The sequence below is a fragment of the Primulina eburnea genome, chromosome 15 (assembly GCF_022965805.1).
Source record: "Primulina eburnea isolate SZY01 chromosome 15, ASM2296580v1, whole genome shotgun sequence".
NCBI lineage: Eukaryota > Viridiplantae > Streptophyta > Magnoliopsida > Lamiales > Gesneriaceae > Primulina > Primulina eburnea.
The window spans coordinates 32,495,138-32,513,237 of NC_133115.1; the positions used below are offsets into that span (position 1 = coordinate 32,495,138).

At 35.1% G+C, this 18,100-nt stretch overlaps 2 protein-coding genes across 7 annotated transcripts; both read left to right on the forward strand.

Annotated features, from left to right (window-relative positions):
- Positions 1-2,632: 2,632 nt before the first annotated feature.
- On the forward strand, positions 2,633-7,392 carry LOC140814483 (integrin-linked protein kinase 1). Of its 3 annotated transcripts, XM_073173490.1 has the most exons (12): positions 2,633-3,293; positions 3,445-3,519; positions 3,603-3,707; positions 3,951-4,036; positions 4,497-4,617; positions 4,750-4,829; positions 5,158-5,220; positions 5,322-5,440; positions 5,633-5,718; positions 6,161-6,282; positions 6,778-6,909; positions 7,118-7,392. In XM_073173490.1, exons 1-12 carry the CDS (start codon positions 2,859-2,861, stop codon positions 7,122-7,124), a joined length of 1,431 nt encoding a protein of 476 aa, XP_073029591.1. In that variant the 5' UTR covers positions 2,633-2,858; the 3' UTR covers positions 7,125-7,392. The 3 variants fall into 3 exon arrangements, with proteins under 3 accessions (XP_073029591.1, XP_073029590.1, XP_073029592.1); XM_073173489.1 differs by lacking the exon at positions 7,118-7,392 and having other exon boundaries at positions 6,778-7,101; XM_073173491.1 differs by lacking the exon at positions 7,118-7,392 and having other exon boundaries at positions 6,774-6,910.
- Positions 7,393-8,191: 799 nt separating this feature from the next.
- LOC140813681 (polygalacturonase-1 non-catalytic subunit beta-like) lies at positions 8,192-18,030 on the forward strand. 4 transcript variants are annotated; one of them, XR_012113997.1, is made up of 7 exons: positions 8,197-8,468; positions 11,283-11,384; positions 12,482-12,623; positions 12,708-12,751; positions 13,394-13,647; positions 13,966-14,040; positions 14,108-14,204. XR_012113997.1 is itself a non-coding variant. In XM_073172315.1 (6 exons), the coding sequence occupies exons 1-5, from the start codon at positions 8,382-8,384 to the stop codon at positions 13,610-13,612; spliced, it is 594 nt and encodes a 197-aa protein (XP_073028416.1). In that variant the 5' UTR covers positions 8,197-8,381; the 3' UTR covers positions 13,613-13,647; positions 13,966-14,204. The 4 variants fall into 4 exon arrangements, 3 of the variants coding, with proteins under 3 accessions (XP_073028417.1, XP_073028416.1, XP_073028415.1); XM_073172315.1 differs by having other exon boundaries at positions 13,966-14,204; XM_073172316.1 differs by lacking the exons at positions 13,966-14,040; positions 14,108-14,204 and having other exon boundaries at positions 8,192-8,468; positions 13,434-13,647.
- Positions 18,031-18,100: the final 70 nt, after the last annotated feature.

Consider the following 18,100-nt stretch of genomic DNA (forward strand, 5'->3'; position numbering starts at 1 on the left):
GTACACATGTTCGATGAGACTCGAGACAAAGAGTAAAATATACCCTTTTATTACGGAAAATAATTGTAAAACATATATATTTGAGAATAAATCATTCGATATCATTAACCTATAATTCAATGTCGTCAAACACCGTATAATATCACTGGATTTTATTAATTTGTTGAATAACATCTTATGACTATCAACTTTAATCACAACTTACCACAGTTAATGTAAAAATGTCCATTGTGACTCAAGATTCTCGAATCATCATAAAATACTTCATCAAACTAGTTAAATATTCACTAATTAATTTTTTCGAATTAAAAAAAATAAAACCCAAAACTTTATTGATGTTCTTTAAATTGCTCAAACCGAACTTGAAAAAAAATCGAGCATAATCAATTATTAACAAAAATATTCAAACTGGTCTTTTTATTTAATATTGAGCTAGATTTTTTTTTACAGTAAAATCAACTCAACATAATATAATAATAATAATAATAATAATTTTGGATCTCCTCCGGGCCCAAGATGGTGGCCTGTTTGGCCTTACATCTGTTACGGCTCTGTTAGGCTGACAAATATTTTTTTATGTGTGTTGGTGATTTTTTTTTCTGTATTTGTGATTTTTTTTTTAAAAAAAAGTCCATGAATATTCCTCTTATTTTTTCGTTAAACTTAAAATATAATATAAATTCGATTTTTTTTTTTACATTTATTCAAATTTTCATTCGAATTAAACTATCTTACCTCTTTTAATTTTTCACTCAAATTAAAAAAAATAACGAACCTATCAAATATCTTCCCTTCGGATTTATCGTCAATGTTTGTATTTGTAGTAAGTGTGCTAATATATACATTATCAAAAAAATTATATTAGACCGTCTCATGAATTATTTTTGTGACATAGATCTTCTGCCTGATGTTTTATGTCAAAAATATTAATTTTAATTTCAGTTATGAATTGGGTTAAATAATATCACGAATATAGATATATAACACAGTCTCACATTATACTTACATATATATTAGAGTAGTTTTCTTCTGAGACGATCTCATATATCTATATTTATTAGATACATGAATTTAATCTATATCTAGAGTAAAACAATAATTTTGACATAAAAGATTATTTTTCAAGAATCGAGTCAGATAAAAGATCTATCTCAAAATATTGACTCATTAAACAATCTCATATATATTTTCGTACATGATTTGTAATGGTAGAAAGCACTGTGAAGATTTTTTTTTATAATGCGTAGTTCCATAAGGCTTCAAATAAACTCATAAATTAAAATAATTTCGCCATAACTTCATTTTTTAACGTTATAAAATTTTGCAACGTCTCTCTATTTTAAAGTTTAATAATAATGATGATATGTTGGTAAGTCAATAGTTTTGAAGTATTTACTATTTATTATGGATACATTCAAGAGTTCAATAATCTATATACCATATACTCTCTAATCGTAAGATAGAAAATATTTATGTATAAAAAATATTATTAGAATATTATGAAATCATAGTTTTAAATATATAATTAAGAAGATTATCAACAACAAACTCTAGATGATGACGATTGACAAAACGGAAGTTTCCTTGTTTATATATATATATATATATATATATTTTGGACGATACCAAAGTGGTAATTTAATTTCTAACATTATTTATCTTGGTCAGAAGTAAATTATCGAGTTGATTGTAGCAGAAGAAAAAACAAATTGTGCTAAAGTGTGTGCAACAAGATTAGCCGAGCGTCTCATGTGCTTGAGGCTAAAAACTCTTTGATCCACGAACATATTTTTGATCTCCTGAGCACACGAGCCAATATAACCAAAATCTAGCGATGGATCCATGACTGTTTGCACGACCATATGAGAGTCAGAGAAAACTTGGACGTTTGAGATTCCCCTTGCCCTCAACTGATCTAACCCCCACTTCAAAGCTATAAGTTCCGCGTGTACCACAGATAGTGGTTTCTCAATGCGACGCCCAAAAGCAAGTATTAAGTTTCCGTCGGAGTTCCTGAGTACTCCTGCAACACCAAAATCATTTTGTTGATCCCTGAAGGCGGCATCCACATCAAGTCGGAATTGTCCTATCGAGGGTGGGTGCCAGACCCTTGGTGAGTTATATACAAGATCGAGATTGCCAACTTGAACATCACGTTGTGCAACCCAGAATTCTTCAATGTACCTATCATCCCAATGCTTCAATAAAGATTTACTTGTGCCTTCTGTGCAATGTGTAATCAGAAGACGGTCATTCCACACACCCCAGGTCCTGCATGCAAACCTTTCAACTTCAGATTTACTTAATTGCTCCATCATCCAAAAGCAAATGTCAAAAGTAGTGCGCCTTCGAACTTGTTTTAATAATTGTTTAAAAATCTGGTCCTTCCAAAATCCTCGGATTTCTGGACAGAAGAATAGTGCGTGATCCGTTGTGTCCCTGCCAAACCCACATAACAGGCATACACCTGCACTTGGTACATGATGTGTTAAAAGATTCATCTCGGTTGGGATAATATCATGGGCAACTCTCCACCAGAAAATCCTAATTTTTTGCGGGATAGCTTTACTATATATAATCACCCATTTTGTTTTACGCAACGCCTTTTCCGGTACATGCAATGGAGGGATCTCAATAACCAACGTATTTTCCTTCTCTTGCATGCCCTTTGCTCTCTCCTCCATTCTTGTCACGTAAACAGGGCTTTTTCCTCTGTCATCGGAAATCAATCTAACCCATTTCTGCTTTTGTTTGATCTCCACGGAGTCATAGCTTTTAGCCATCGTAATCTATCTGCTTCATTGGAATTATGGTGCGGTGTATTTCTATGGGGAAAGATCGTTACTATGTATGATTAAATGGACAAGGCTACGCAGTTGAAGAGAGGGATTTCCCGCCAGGTCTCGACGGGTTCCTTGAGGAAGAGCGGGAAGTTCACTTTCCAGAGGCAGAATTCTCTCAACCCGAATCGGAGGAATTTCCGGTTCAGCTTTGGGCGGCAATCTTCGTTGGACCCGATTAGGAGAAGTGCGTTGGAGGATGACTGCGGTGACGGCGATGGATTCGCTGTGCCAGAGAATCTAGATTCGACTATGCAGCTGCTTTTCCTGGCCAGTAGAGGGGATGTGAAAGGGGTCCAGGATTTGCTTGATGAAGGGGTTGACGTAAATAACATTGATTTGGATGGCAGGACTGCTTTGCATATTGCTGCATGTGAAGGCCATGTTGAGGTTGTGAGGCTTTTGTTGAGTAGAAGAGCCAATATCGATGCTCATGATCGGTGGGGAAGCACGGTACATTTGTTTATCTATGCAATTTTTAGTAAGAGGGAAAATTTTGTGATCATGCTAGAAATGAATATGATCGATTATTGTTGGAATAGTAGTCAAAGTTTCTTTTTAAGTCGAACATGATGCATTTTACGAGATTTTTTCATTAAGGTAGGCTGCTGCTGATTCCAAATATTATGGGAACATTGAAGTTTATAACATATTGAAGGCCCGCGGGGCTAAAGTCCCTGTAAGTCTAAAATTGTCCTTCTGTATGTTAAAAAGGTTTTTGTTCATTTGTGACACTCGTGTAAATCGTATGCCATTTCCTAGAAAACCAGGAAAACGCCGATGACAGTGGCAAATCCTCGAGAGGTTCCGGAGTACGAGCTCAATCCAATGGACATTCAAATTCGAAAAACTGATGGCATCTCCAAGGTTGTTTTGATATTTTGGGAGCTATATATATTTTCCCAATTGATTATCCAATGTACTGCTGCTCGATGCATGTATAATATCTTATCATTCATCTGTCTGAGTACATTTTTTTCAAGTATGTAGTTGCAAACAGTTCATTTGTAATAAGACAATTTTTTTTCCTCGTGTGCGTGGGTGATTCATGGTCTGAATTTGTGTATATTTATTTATATGTCTGACTTTTGACTTTCCATCCGTGGACAGGGATCATATCAAGTTGCTAAATGGAACGGCACAAAAGTTTCAGTAAAGATACTCGACAAGGATAGCTATATATCCCCTGAATGCATGTATACATCCCCGTCTCTTCAGATTTTGTGCATGTTTCATTTTGGTTGAATGTTCTTTTCTTTCTTTTGCTTGATCTATTTATGCTTTCAACCAGTAAAATTCTTTCTAAATTCAAATTTTAAAGGAGTATGCTGCTGATTTGGCACATATTCAAAATAGTAAAATGAATTTTTCTGCCTCACAATCTTGTTTTAAGTTTCACAGCTTTGTCATCAGTTGGTTGCCTTCTCAGGGCGATATTGATACGTTTGACTGACTTTTTGGGCGTAGAAATAAATTTGTGTTGAAGGGTGGGCATGGAACATTTTGTTCTATTTAAGAAGACACGCATTCAAGATACAATGTGTAGTTGGTGCCAAGTTATTTATTTATGTTCTCTTCTGTTCTTTCCTTTAGAAATTAGTTCTTGTTCGTTCTTACTTCAGCGGCAAATAATAGTTTTAATGCATTAAACTATAGAAATGCTTTCAAGCATGAGTTAACACTGCTGGAGAAGGTCAGACATCCTAATGTGGTACAATTTGTTGGTGCTGTCACCCAAAATCTACCAATGATGATCGTTTTGGAACATCACTCAAGAGTAATCATCCCTCCTTCTATGCATCCCCATACATGCCACACCCCCTCCCACCTATACACACACTCGTGTTGTCATACATGAATAACTTGTCAGATTTGATGCTCATCGCTTACTTATAATTGCAATTCTCAGGGAGACCTTGGTAGCTACCTTCAGAAGAAAGGACGTCTGTCTCCATCTAAAGCACTGGGATTTGCCCTTGAAATTGCAAGGTGACAACAATTTTCCAAAATATAAGCACATTGAAATGTGTACTTTGTTGTTTGAATCATTGTTATGCCTTTGGCCATAATCTCCATAATCTGCTTTATACAAGTGAGTACCACATTTGTTATTAGTGCAGACTGGTGTTTTGTTTAACATTTTTTATCTTATCTTCATTCTGTTGTCCTTGATTCATAATTATTTGCATTTGGTTCTTTTTTTTTTTATCCTGATGGTGCTTTTCTGCATTCATCCTTGTCCCCTTCTCTTTTTAAACGAGATTTTTGAATCATTCTATGTTGGACACTGAAATTTTGGATCTCGGTTCCTCGACAGGGGAATGAATTATCTTCATGAGAGCAAGCCTGAGCCAATCATCCATTGTGATCTAACACCAAAGTATGGCAACTGAATTCTCAAGTTGATGTCTTGACATATGCATATTTTTACTTTTTGCATCGAATAGTGTTTTTAATGTTTGATTATTGGTAAGGTGCCAGAAATATATTGCTGGATTGTGGAGGGCAGCTGAAGGTTGGAGGGTTTGGTGTCATTAGGTTATCAATAATGTCGCCAGACAAAGCAAAATTAGTGCAACCTGAGGCCATAGATCGTTCAAGTGAGGTTCCTTGTGTAAAATAGTTGGTACTGCTTCTCACTTTTGAGTTATTGACGAAGTAATTAAAATCATTTTCCTAGCATAATTCCATGAAGACATAGTTTGAAAAGGAGTAGAGGAATTTGGTCGAAAATTTTGTTTTGTTTTGGTACCAAGCGACACAATTATTTTTAACATGTTTCTATCGATCAGATTTGTACGTGGCACCTGAAATTTACAAGGATGAAATATTTGACAAAAGCGTTGATGTACACTCATTCGGTGTTATGATGTATGAGGTATATTTTGTTTTCATGCATTTGGTGTTCCTCATTTATGGAATTTAAATACACACTTATTTTTCGACCCGGTTTTTCAGTTAGCAAAAACAAGTACGTACATTAAGCCCAAGAATTCGTGTTGTCTATAGTATGTCTGTCGAAATTTGGCTGAATGTTTACTCGTATGGCTTACCATATCAATTAGATATTGCTCCATAATTCTAGGAAGTTCTTTTCTAAGTTCTGTTTCTTCTACATCACTGAAGTCAAATATTGTTCTACAAAAACTGGTCTCAGTTATCTTTAAATGAGAATTTGTTGGTGATTTTGAAGAATGGTCACCATTTTCTATGCTATTATGTCACTGCAGCCTGCAACCTCTATTTGAGAGGTTATTTGGACTTTTACATGAGCCTTCTCATTATTTTTTTGTATACTTATCCATTGTTTTCGTGTTTAGATGATTGAGGGAGTGCGACCATTCTCTTCCAAGTCCCCTGAGGAGGCTGCTAAGTTAATCTGCTTGGAAGAAAAGAGACCAGCATTCAAGTCAAAATCTAAATATCCTCCAGATTTAAGAGAGTGGGTCTTTTTTCTCTTTTTTTTATGTCATCCTTATTTTTGTGTTTGTTTTCATCTGTTGCTTAATCGCCCTCTATGAAATTCTGACTGTTTATCTCAAGCTTCAATTAAGATGCTAATGTTAAAAGGATGGGAGGTCACTATATATTTGGTACTTCGAATTAGTTTCCTCTCTTTAAACTGTTTTCGTAAATTTGCTCCACGAACTTTTCAAGCACACATGACACAACGAGGACGAGTCCTTTTTGCTGGAATGTTATGTGTCTTCAGTTTAACCAAACTTTATATGGGAAGCTTTTTTCTCGAGAAGATAATGATATTTTAATCCACAAGAAAAATTGTCGATGCAATCTTTTACACTTTCCTTGCTGAGCACTGCTCACTTCTTTGTCCATACCATATATATATACTACGTTGCCTTAGGATGTCTGATCAGTTTGAGTTGAAAAGCTAAAGTGTTGTCTTGTTCGTTCACTGTGCCACGTTTCAAGATAGGTTGATCGAAGACTGCTGGCATCCAGATTGTTCTGCACGACCAAGTTTTTCCGAGATCATTGCACGGATGAATTCGATTATCGCAAACTGTTCTAAGCATGGATGGTGGAAAGACACTTTCAAACTCCCTTGGTATGCTGCTTATGCTTGCATTGTCTTCTCCTTCCGTTCACATACTTTTTTCATTGTTTGGTGTTTACTATCAATGACTCTCTGCTGCTCAATGAACCATCAGCTTCTTTTGTCATTCGTCCAATCCTAATTTTGTTCCCAGGAACATGATCTTTCAAAATATCAATTGTTTTGCTGCCAATAATGGCTAACATGACTTCTTCCACAGGATATGAGATGCGCGTGAGTTACCTATTACGACAAGGCGAAGAACGAATGGTTCGACGTCTGTAGGCCAGCGGAGCAGAGCTTCATTATGGGAGGGAAGAAAGAAACTGAACATTTTTTTGACAGAGGAATATATAGAAATGAATGATCTTTTATCTTTTCTATGTTTGTAATGTTACACTGAGGTTCCAGTTAATTAAAGTATTTCAAGAAACACCTCTGATTAGGGACATAAAAGCCAATGAACTTGGAAGAAAATATTTGTAATTACGATATTATTAGCATTTTATAAATGTTACCCATACAATACAACGAGATTTATAAATTAAGTTACAAAATATATTTGAAATTACAAAGTATACTTATATATTATTTGGAAAACTGTTTTGAAAAATGCATTTAGGATGATTATACAGAACATATTTTCATTAACTCATTGAGAAGAAAAGAAGTAACTTTATTTTTAATTCTAATCTTAATTACATGAAAATACACTCAGTTTTATTTGTTTAAATTCAGTGTAATTAGCAAAATCTAAATCATAATATTTGTCTTACAGCTTCAAAGCATAATTTGACTCCAAATCAGCAGAATTACGAGTCATGAGTAGAAATATATTTAAAAAATTTCGGCAAATTATGTTTAACTCATTTATTTAACTATCACATTTGAATTTCTCTAGCAAAAATTAATTTTCATTAAAATAAAAAATATAGTCATAATATTTTTTTCATCACATTATAGATTTTTGAAATGATCTTGAAAGTCTTGTTTAGAGTAATAAATTTAATACTAAAACTTTTATAAAACGTCTCACGAATTAATTTTATGTCACATTTCTACGGTAAATTAAAAAGACAAAAACTTGTGTGAGACAGTCTCATATATCATATTTCATGAGACTGATATCTTATCTGGGTCATCTATGAAAAATTATTATTTTTTATGTTGAAAGTATTATTTTTTATTGTGAATATCGATAAAATTGATCCGTCACATATAAAGATTCGTGAGACAAAAGGCCTGCTCAATTAAAAATGCATTCAACAGCCAATAGCCAACCTACTTGAAATTTATCCGGTTTAATTTAATAAGCGCTTACTATAAATCTCGTCCCCAGAGTCCAATCCTCCGTGCATCGCATATACTCCAGCTTCAAATCTTCACCCCGCGACATTAATCAGTGCTATTGATTCGATTTTTCTTCAATTCTCCCTCGAATTGATTCCTTTTTCTATTCGCAATTCGAGAATTACGAGGAATAAATGGGGAAAAATCAAGCATACAAAGCGATGCAGAGATCTCGACTTGGCTCGGGCTCAGGCGACCCAGAAGAGGTTGAAGATGGCATGGTTGGTACCGTTTCATATAATTTATTTGTTTATTATGGTGTGGATTTTGTTTATTTACTGGAAAAATCTTGAATGTTTAGTTTACTAGTGTTTGAGCTGAAATTTCATGTTTGGTGGATTGCATATGAAGAGTTTAGGTGAAATCGAGTTAGTTTTCTGCCAAGATTTTGAGATACCATTGCGTATTGATGCGTAGAAAATTTTATTGATTATTTATCAGCTGTTCTGGAACATGAGTTTAGGGCTTTTTTAAGATTAGTTTAGCTACGGTAAGTTTTTTATATTGTTTGAAAAATTAATGTTCTGGTTTATTTAAATCATGTAATTTTTTAAATATAATTTTAGCTATGGAAGTTTCTTTTTTCCAAAAAAAAAAAAAATTAATGTTCTGGTTTATTTAATCTATCTTATTAGGTTACTGCTAAAAGGATCTTAAATCTTCACGTGTATTTAATAATATTATGATTTTATTTTTTTGTGTTACTATGATTATGTAAATTTTCATTTAAAAAAATTAAAGTTAAAACTACTTATGTTACTGTTAAAAAATCTGAAAATTTCATGTGCGCTCCACCATAGTTGTCAAAGGCGAGCGCCTCTCGCCTCAAGGCGAGAGGCGCCACCAGGCGCGGGTGTTGCGCCTGGGGCAATCCCAGGCTCAACAATTTACAAAGGCGAGCCCAGGCGCGCGCCTGGGCTCGCCTTGGAAAGGCTCTCAGGCGCACCTTAGGCACGCCTTTGTAATATTAACTTAAAATGTAACTTCTCTGTTTTTTTTTTAGTATTAACTTAAAATGTAAAAGGCCGACCCCAACACCAAACCCTAGCAGCCCAGTTAACAAATTAAATAAGCGACAAGAGCTTTGCAAACTGCAACAGAATTACATCCAACAACGCGACGACAGTTGGATGAAGGAAGAATTTTAATCAAGTTACTTATTATTATGAACTTATTAATTATTTGTTGCTTTGTGTGACATTGTAACTTAATTATTTCATATTTTAATATATATTAATCTAAGATAAATATTTTTTTTTAAAATTTAAAAACGTGCGCCTTGCTTCGGTAAGGCGCACGCCTCGCCTTGCGCCTTGCGCCTCAGGCTCCAGAGCCCTTGTGCGCCTCGGCGCGCCTTGCGCCCTTGACAACTATGCGCTCCACAAAATAAAGTGATTTTCCTTTTAGAAATTTGTTAATGAAGACGAAAGAGTAATATATATCATTTAGCTTGGTTTCAACGTTGATGAATTAAGGGCAAGACAAGGGAATACGTTCCCTTAACATCAAATAGGGAACGTTGGAAATCGAGAGTCATGATTACTGATGTAAAAGAAAAGGAGCCAAAATTGGCTGATTTGAAGTTCTGAACTAACTGAGCTCGTGGATTGTAGTTTTAGGCAGTGTTTGTCTGCGAGGGTCGCATGGTTATTATTTGTTGGTGAAACTGAAAACTTGAGGTTGGTTTCCTTTATTTACCGAGAAATGTTTTGTGCAATATGTTTCTGGAAATCATAGTGAGAAACATGATGTATGTTTGATATTGTTTCTGAATTGTAACGTTTTTACTGTAATTATCATGTCATGTATGAGTTTGTTGAATTAACAATAACATATCATATATATTTGGTTAATCGTGTGTGGAGCATTCTAAAATTTAAAATATAGAGTATTTTATTATAATACTATATGTTAAGAGAGCTTCTTTGTATGGTTGAATTCAGATAATGTATATGAAAAGGAAATGGAAATAAGCTTTCACAAAATAGAATGAAAATGAGATGCTGATGTTTGATTTCATTTTCGGAGATGGACCATATTACCAGAAAAATGAAGCCAAACATTGCCCAAGAGTGTATTTATCACGTGGACGAAACTGATACTGCCATCAGTAAGATATCAACCTTGTATACCTTGGAAGACTTGTGTCTTGAGTTTCAGCTATGTGTGCGTGGTTTTCCTAGTCTTCCTTGATAATTGATTAGTGAAATGATTTCTAAGTCACATTCGGTTTTTAAGAGTTAAATTTTCTCTCAACTTATATTCCTCTTGGTATTGATTGTTTAGATATTTTTTGTGTCTGATAAGATAAATCTCGGACTTCTTATATTAAAATAACTCAAATATCTCCATTATCTGTATCCTTAATTCTCTTTGATTGTGGAGCTTTAAATCTGTCAGTTCTTCATGCTCCAAGGGTCAAAGGCTGTTATTGATATTTGTAAATCCATTTGTGTCTAGTTTTGTCACACAATGTCGTGGACTGTGGTTGCCCGTATGTCCGAAAGTCCAAACAAATATATATATGAAGAGAGAAAAGAACAGTTGCAACACTAGCCCACCACTATTATAATGCTTATGAGTCCTCTAGAACTGCTAATAAATATTTTTACCTAACACAGAACACAAAGTATGCTGAGAAGGGTACACGTGAGAATTGTTCTTGCAATGCAAACAAGACGTCTTATCATAATTTATAAGGAATCGATGCTTCATAATGGCTGATCTGAACATAGTTTATTTTGCATCTCCTAGGAACCAAAGTACAAACTTTGTACTTTTATTAACCATGAATCTGTATTGAGGTATAAACTCTTTCGATCAATAATAACGTTACTTTTGGTAAGACAATGGTTATATGAGCAGGCAAGTTTTTCATCATTCTGAAGTCTATTTCACATTCATGGAGACTGGAGATGTGTTGAATTTTTCTGTGCAATTGATTGTTGAATGACTTTTCCTGCTGGAAAAGTTTAGAGTAGTGCTTTCCCCTGTTTGTTTTGGATCTGTGCATCTTCTGATGTGGACAATCGCAGGTGGATGGTTCATTTCATTCACCAGAATGGCATGCTGCTCGTTTAGCAAGTCTAAAGACTTCTCATACAATTACATGGGAGGAGTACAAGAAGAGGCAAAAGGTGATTTATGTGGCTACATATTTGTAACTTGAGTTACGAGCAACCTTTGTATATCTGTTTTCTTTCCATATAAGCCTTCTCAAGCTTGATCCAGGAACATTTTTTTAATTTCTGTCTTCTTTCTTTCCAGAAGTTGTCTGCAACACATCTATAAATTTTTTTTTTTAGAAAATTTATCCTTAAATATTTTATAACATATTTAACATATCAAATCGGTATTTTGATATTTTCTGAGCCTTTGACCAAGTATTCTTATTGATGTCGATGGAAATTAGGACTGAAAGGTAATGTGGCTGTGCCATTTGGGTGATGAGTTGTTGTCAAACTGCAACTTTAAAAAAGGGTCTCCATTGACCTTTTTCGAAAATTTAACTAGCATGCCGAGGAGGGAAGAGTGAATCGAAATGAACCAACCACCATGTTTCCTGGATCTGCCACTTAAGTTGATGGATTGTACAGCGTATCACATGATACTTAGAATTGACTCCCATGTTTAATCATGTTTGATGAGACAGACAGCATATGTTTCAAGAATAAATACATATTTACCTTCTGAGTGTCGTACATTTATTATTTGGTTGATTCCCTAGATATGTATAGCTAGATACTGATCTCAACAGCTCAGCAAACCTAAAATATCTATGGAAAACTAGTCACTTAAATATTCACTAGGTCAATGTGTATCCTCTTTCAATAATGCTAGTGGAGTTCAACAAGCTCAAATTTTGTCTTTCCATGTTTCCTCTAGTCTCACTTTGTTTTCCTTCTGTAGGGCATCGACTTCACTTCATTAGCTTATCCCATGACTCTAAATTACTCTGTCCAATTTTGCATGGCTTATTTTTGGAACTCCAGGTTTTCATGGAAATATGGCTTAATCTGCACTTTGCCCAACCAAGATAAGATGGCCACTAGACCTCTTTATATGTGTTACTCAACCTTCCAATTCATCTCTTCCATTAGCTTCAATTCAAGACTAGTAATACCCTTTTGTTCTTTTTGTTTGGCTACTGTAATTTCTCTCTTTGTGTTGTGATGTTTTTTTTATGTGGTAATATTTTTGTGTCTTTCTGTGGCTCTGATGGCTTCAATGTTAGGAAGAAGAAGTAAGAAAGGGAGAGTTGGAAGCTGATAAAGATCGGATGATGAGAGAGTATAGGGCTCAGCTAGATGCTGAAAGGGCTCGCAAACTTTCTCATGGAAAAAACCACTCTAGCAGCAAATCCAGTCGCAAAAAAGGTAATGTACGGTGTAATTGGGGATGTCGTATTCCTGCAATATTTAGCTTTTTATGACATTGTTAAATCATAAATTTGCCTGCAGATAAGGACAGAGATTTAAAGAAATGCAGCAGCAAGAAGCGAAAGGTGGATTATTCCACTTCTCCATTTATTTATGTCTTCCACACTGATTTTTAAATTGTCATCTACGATAGTAAAAATTGTAGCGAAGGTGATAATGGAGAATTTCATGACCCAAAAAGGATCACAAAAATGTAATACCTGACATAGTTGCAAGTGATTATCTCAAGCTATACTCTGAAAACCAGTTGGCAAAGCTATGATTGTCATGATTATGGGATTGCATGAATTCCGCTCTTAATACATGGTTTATTCTCTAACACCAGTTTATATTTTGAGGAAACAAAAGGTTTGCCTGTGAACTAATGAATTCGATAGAGCAGTTTCCAATGTTGTATCACAGTTTCTCAGGAGTAAGGGGTGAAGCGAATTAGGGAGGAAAAACACGTTAATATTAGTCATAGTATTCATTTGCAATGAAATAGAATTGTCAATTTATGTGCTTATTATAATAAATAAGAAACTAAATAAAATAAAGTAAATAAAAAATCGTCCTGAAATTATATCAAAATCTATTCTGTAATTTGCTTTAACTAAGGTTACTCCTATATTTGCTCCTAAAATATATCTTTAATCCCTTGATTTATGCTTCACATCGAAATTTGTCTGCCTACTGTTAACTGTACGACTATTTTGCGATTGACTTAGCATTCAAGGCGATCTGATATTAGCTCTGGCTCGGAACCAGAAACTTCAAGCAGTGATGATGATGATGAGAGGGAGTTAAAAAGGTCTAAATCAAGTTTGAGGAGAAGGAAGAAGGAAAAAAAGCATGGGTCGTCAAGATCCAAGCACTCAAGCCGTGAGAATGTAGATGCTGGCGGCCCTTTACCACTTTCTAGATTTTTTGGGGACCACAAAAGCTGATGTTTTGTTCAATCTACGGTTATTGACTGTACCAGGTAGATCTTCTCTTTATGATTCCTGAGGTTTTGTTATCTTATTTGCTTCATGTATACTGTTGCAAAATTTTTATGGATCCTCTCTTTCTTTATATATGCAATTTTTCTGCAGTATCGACTTGCTACATGCAGTTTATTGCATTTTTGAACGAGTCTTGTGTATTACCCGTGGGGATTTTTTCTTCGCTTCATTGAATCTTAAATTAAAATTAAGTGATACAGCAATTTCAACAAAAGTAATATTTGCATGCAGTTGTGTAAATGTGTCGAATTATAAATTAGAAGTATATTGAATTTGAGTATCTTCATTTCCTTCAGTTGGACAGGGATGAAGGTTGTAGTTGCTAACAAGAATATGCGGATCTATTTAGCTCTTGCATTTGATGTGAGAAGGTAAGCATCCAATGTTAGTACCTTAAATGATTGCTTAAAATTGACACTTGTCTTCAAAATTGTGTAGGCTACTATCAACAGCATTTTCTATCAAGTTTTTCTTTTTTGTTGTTGAAAAGAATGTTGCATAATTCAAATAGAAATTATTCAAGCTTCAAAGGTCAGTTGTTTGTTTTTTTGCTTTTACCAGTATCACTGATTTTTGAATGGTTATTTACGCCACCATGTATTTATGGTATTTGATCGTAATAGTATTTTTTTTATAGTTGATTGGGATTTGGGACATGGATGTAATTATTCAAGCTTAGGGTTGTTGTAGTTGATAATCAAACTTCATTGAAGTTCCCTCTGCGTGCCTAAACATTCCTAGCTATTTACCCTCTAACCCAGAGGCGTCTCAAAAAATTGAATCCGGGGCGTTTGGGGGCGGCGCAAGTCTTCTCAGGTGGGCAGAACCAAGTATCTAGAAAAAGCTCACATAAATTTTCCATAAAAAGAAGCAGGAAGTAATAAAAGAAGATGCTGACAATTCTTGGGGATGAACGCCCAATAAGAAATAATGTTGTTTTTGCTGTCAAATTGCCCTCGAAGTTCACAAGTTAAAATGCCGCAAAAGGCTCAGTCGGCAGACGAATCAGGCTGTTGAGATTGTTCTTGAATGGCCTTTCCCTTCTCTCTTTGCTTGGTCATCGACTCATTCATTACCTCCTTCCTCTTTTTACTCGCCAGAACTTTTGCCATCAAACCGCTAACGCTTGGGTCTTTTTTCTCTTGCACTGGGGGCGGTGGCGCCCTCCTTGCTGCCTTCGCATTCTCCCCACCAATGTTCAGCCCCACCACTACAGCACCCAATCCCAGTGCAATGCTCCTGCATTACACACTTTGGGTATTCAGCGTCATAAAACTCAAGTCGACCTATATTGCTTCTGTTTTCTTTTCTTTTTTTTTTTTGTTTTGTTTTGTTTGGATGATCTAGTCTTTGTATTCTAGTTATGTGTGTGAGTGATTTTCATTTCAGAATCATATGCAATTTCTTTCTTACCTTTTACCAATTCTATTATATTTAGCAAATCTTACACAGTTAGAATTAAATAAAATTACATACATTCGCATACATTTACTTCCTCAATTTATAATAGATAAACAATAAAATGCATATTTTCAGTTCTATATATGTTTGCTTGAAAACCTGGCTCGAACCTTCGTTGGAGATGACTTCCTTGAGCAGCCTGATTCTCAACGCCTTGACCGGAAGCCCGAACCTTATAGAACCTTTGAAAGGGCAAATGTGTTGTCTCCTTAGCTATTCTTGTGATTGGTTTTGTTGTGGTTGGAGTTGGAGGGATTGATAAATGGGACATTTTATTTTCCCGACTCTTGTTACTCTGTTTATGAATGGAATGTCATTGAGCGTCTAGGTGATGCTGAAAATGATCACTTGTGGATAGTGTCTGAATCTTTGGATGGAAATGGTTGTGAAATTCCATTGGATTTGTATTGATAAGGTCTTTACTTTTGTAGGACCCTCAAATTGTTGCCCCAAATTTTTTGTGATCAAATCTCGTGTTTACAATAATTTCTGCATCGTGATTTACACACCAAATTGAAGTTGCTTTCCCTTAAATTAATAGACAGAATAATCAGCTTCACCTTAAAATAATTATATCATGATAATTTTGCACACACAAAATTACATGTAATTTAACGAGTTCATAAAACATGTTCACTTGGTAACAAGTTATTATCGGATAATTTGCCCCCTACATCGATATTTCGCAAATTCTTATAAAAAAAGAATGGGGTGAATGTGCCACAGTTGTTGGACGTCTTTTGAGTTTTGTGAGATGTTTGTGCGAACTTCTTGAAAGAATTTAATGCAACAAGATGGTGGTGGACGAGTCTATATATATATATATATATATATATATATATATATATATATATATATATATATATCAACACATATGGGCCCAATTTTTCTTTTCTTTTTTATGACCCAAGTCTATTCTCACATATCTTTATTCATTTGAGTCAAAGAGCTCAATTCGAATTGTAAAGTCTCATTTTAAGCATTTATGCGCCATTGAGAGACCCAAACACAAATATAAGTATGTACCGTGTTGGTGTGTAGCTATAAGAAAGATGAGTTAGATTATTTAATCTGAAACGAGATTTTGTCACCGTTTTTCGGGATATCTCAGTTTGATTTCCTTGTTCGTGGTAGTTCCTTTTGCCTCACCTTCCTTTACAAGTTGTTCTATGATATGAGAAGAGTATTCGTTGATTTATTGGGATTTTTCGGAATGATTTTAGGTTTTTTTTTCTTCCTCGTATATATGGGATGTCGATGAGTCAGCAAGTGGATATATGTATTTTATTTATTTATAGAAAACATGTCATACTTTTCTCTTTTGTTTTGAATGTTCATAACGAAATCTTGTAGATTAAATAATACATATTTTGTGTCTTTTAGTGTATTTTAATGTTTTGATATTTGGAATTATTCGAGCTTTAAATGACACCCATAAACCTATTTTATTTTCCTACAACATGTTTAGAGATGCATATCCACGTGCAGATCTGTTTGTTTATTGTAAACAGCTGTTAACACAAATAAAAATGTTGGATTCACTGTCTTCAAGATATTTGTCAGCACTAACTCCAAAGATGTTTTCAGTTTTAAAACTCGGCATTTGTACCAATATTCCAATGAAAAACATGAACCAATATCACGATCCAGATTTTTTACTTTTGATGTTTTTTCCCTGAATATTATAAATATGGGTTTTCTAGAGCGATTCTTCCTCACATTTTGCAGTAAAAATGACCCCTCCTCATTCAGCCACCCTAGTCTTGCTCGTGTTTTTCTTTGCTTCTTTTGTTTCATTCAATTGCTTTGCTTCAGATATTGCTTCCGAGCAAATCAAATTCTGGTCCGAAAACGTGCGAAACAAAATCCCAGAACCCATCCTCAAGAAACTGTCCCCTTTGAGCAAAAATGATTGTCATTATTATAGTGACATGATGTCCAAGAATGCCGAATTCCATGCAGATGCTCATTTCTGTTCACTAGCAAAGTTGGCCTGTGATTCTGCGCTTGAAGATGTCAAGACAGTAAGCAATGAATACACCACAAAGAAAACATATAATCCAAATGCAGGAATGCTGGATCTTCGAGGTGTCGAGAAAAATGAAGATCCATTTTCATTTTTCAGGCTTTCAATCCTCGAGAATGGAAACATGGTTCATCTCCCAAACTTGCATGAGTCGCTCTCAGAGAGTGCTTTTCTCCCCCTTCAAATTGCATCAGAAATACCTTTAAACATCCGAGAAATTACTAAAGTATTCCCTGCAGCCACCAAAGAAACCATTGAGAACACGCTTTCATACTGCAACGCAGCAGCAATAAAGGGCCAAGTGAAAAGCTGCCCGAGATCACTCGAGGAAATGATAAGCTTCTCAAAGTCAGCCTTGGGTGGGAAAAAGTTAATATCCTTAACATCCAAGAGCAACCAAGGATCAAATACCAATCTCATGGTTAAGAACGTTAAAAAATTTAACACAGGTAGAATTGTGGCGTGCCATGAAGCTTTTCTTCCTTTTGCAGCTTATTTTTGTCATTCTTTATCCTCCACGAGTTTGTACTCCGTGGATTTAGTCGAGCCTAAGACCGGAGCTCTGATTAACACCCTTCTTGCTATATGTCACATGGATACTTCACCATGGCCGGAGGATCATGTTGCGTTTAAGATACTGAAACTAAGGCCAGGACAAGGCGAGGCGTGTCACTGGTTCACCCAAGTTGATCTTGCATGGATTCTTGACAGGGAATCAATGTGACGAAGATCTGATCTGCTGGTCCAATCTAATGGAACTGTACGTTCTAGTTTATGTGTGGCGGATCAGAACATGCAACAATAAGGGTGTAGTTCAATAGATATTGTCATCGCTTAGTTCGGTGTCATATCAAACTTTAACTATTATGAAATTCCAAGAAAAAAAAAATTAACATACTTTTCGGTCCATATTTTTCAATTGATCCATCCCCTCTAGTATCACC

Coding starts and splice junctions, on each gene's coding strand:
- LOC140814483 (XM_073173489.1), top strand. CDS start 2,859: ATGGACAAGGCTACGCAGTTGAAGAGAGGGATTTCCCGCCAGGTCTCG. Junction 3,520..3,602: donor CCCGCGGGGCTAAAGTCCCT/GTAAGTCTAAAA, acceptor GCCATTTCCTAG/AAAACCAGGAAAACGCCGAT. Junction 5,441..5,632: donor TGAGGCCATAGATCGTTCAA/GTGAGGTTCCTT, acceptor TCTATCGATCAG/ATTTGTACGTGGCACCTGAA.
- LOC140813681 (XM_073172314.1), top strand. CDS start 13,976: ATGAAGGTTGTAGTTGCTAACAAGAATATGCGGATCTATTTAGCTCTT. Junction 14,041..17,057: donor CTTGCATTTGATGTGAGAAG/GTAAGCATCCAA, acceptor TCATTATTATAG/TGACATGATGTCCAAGAATG.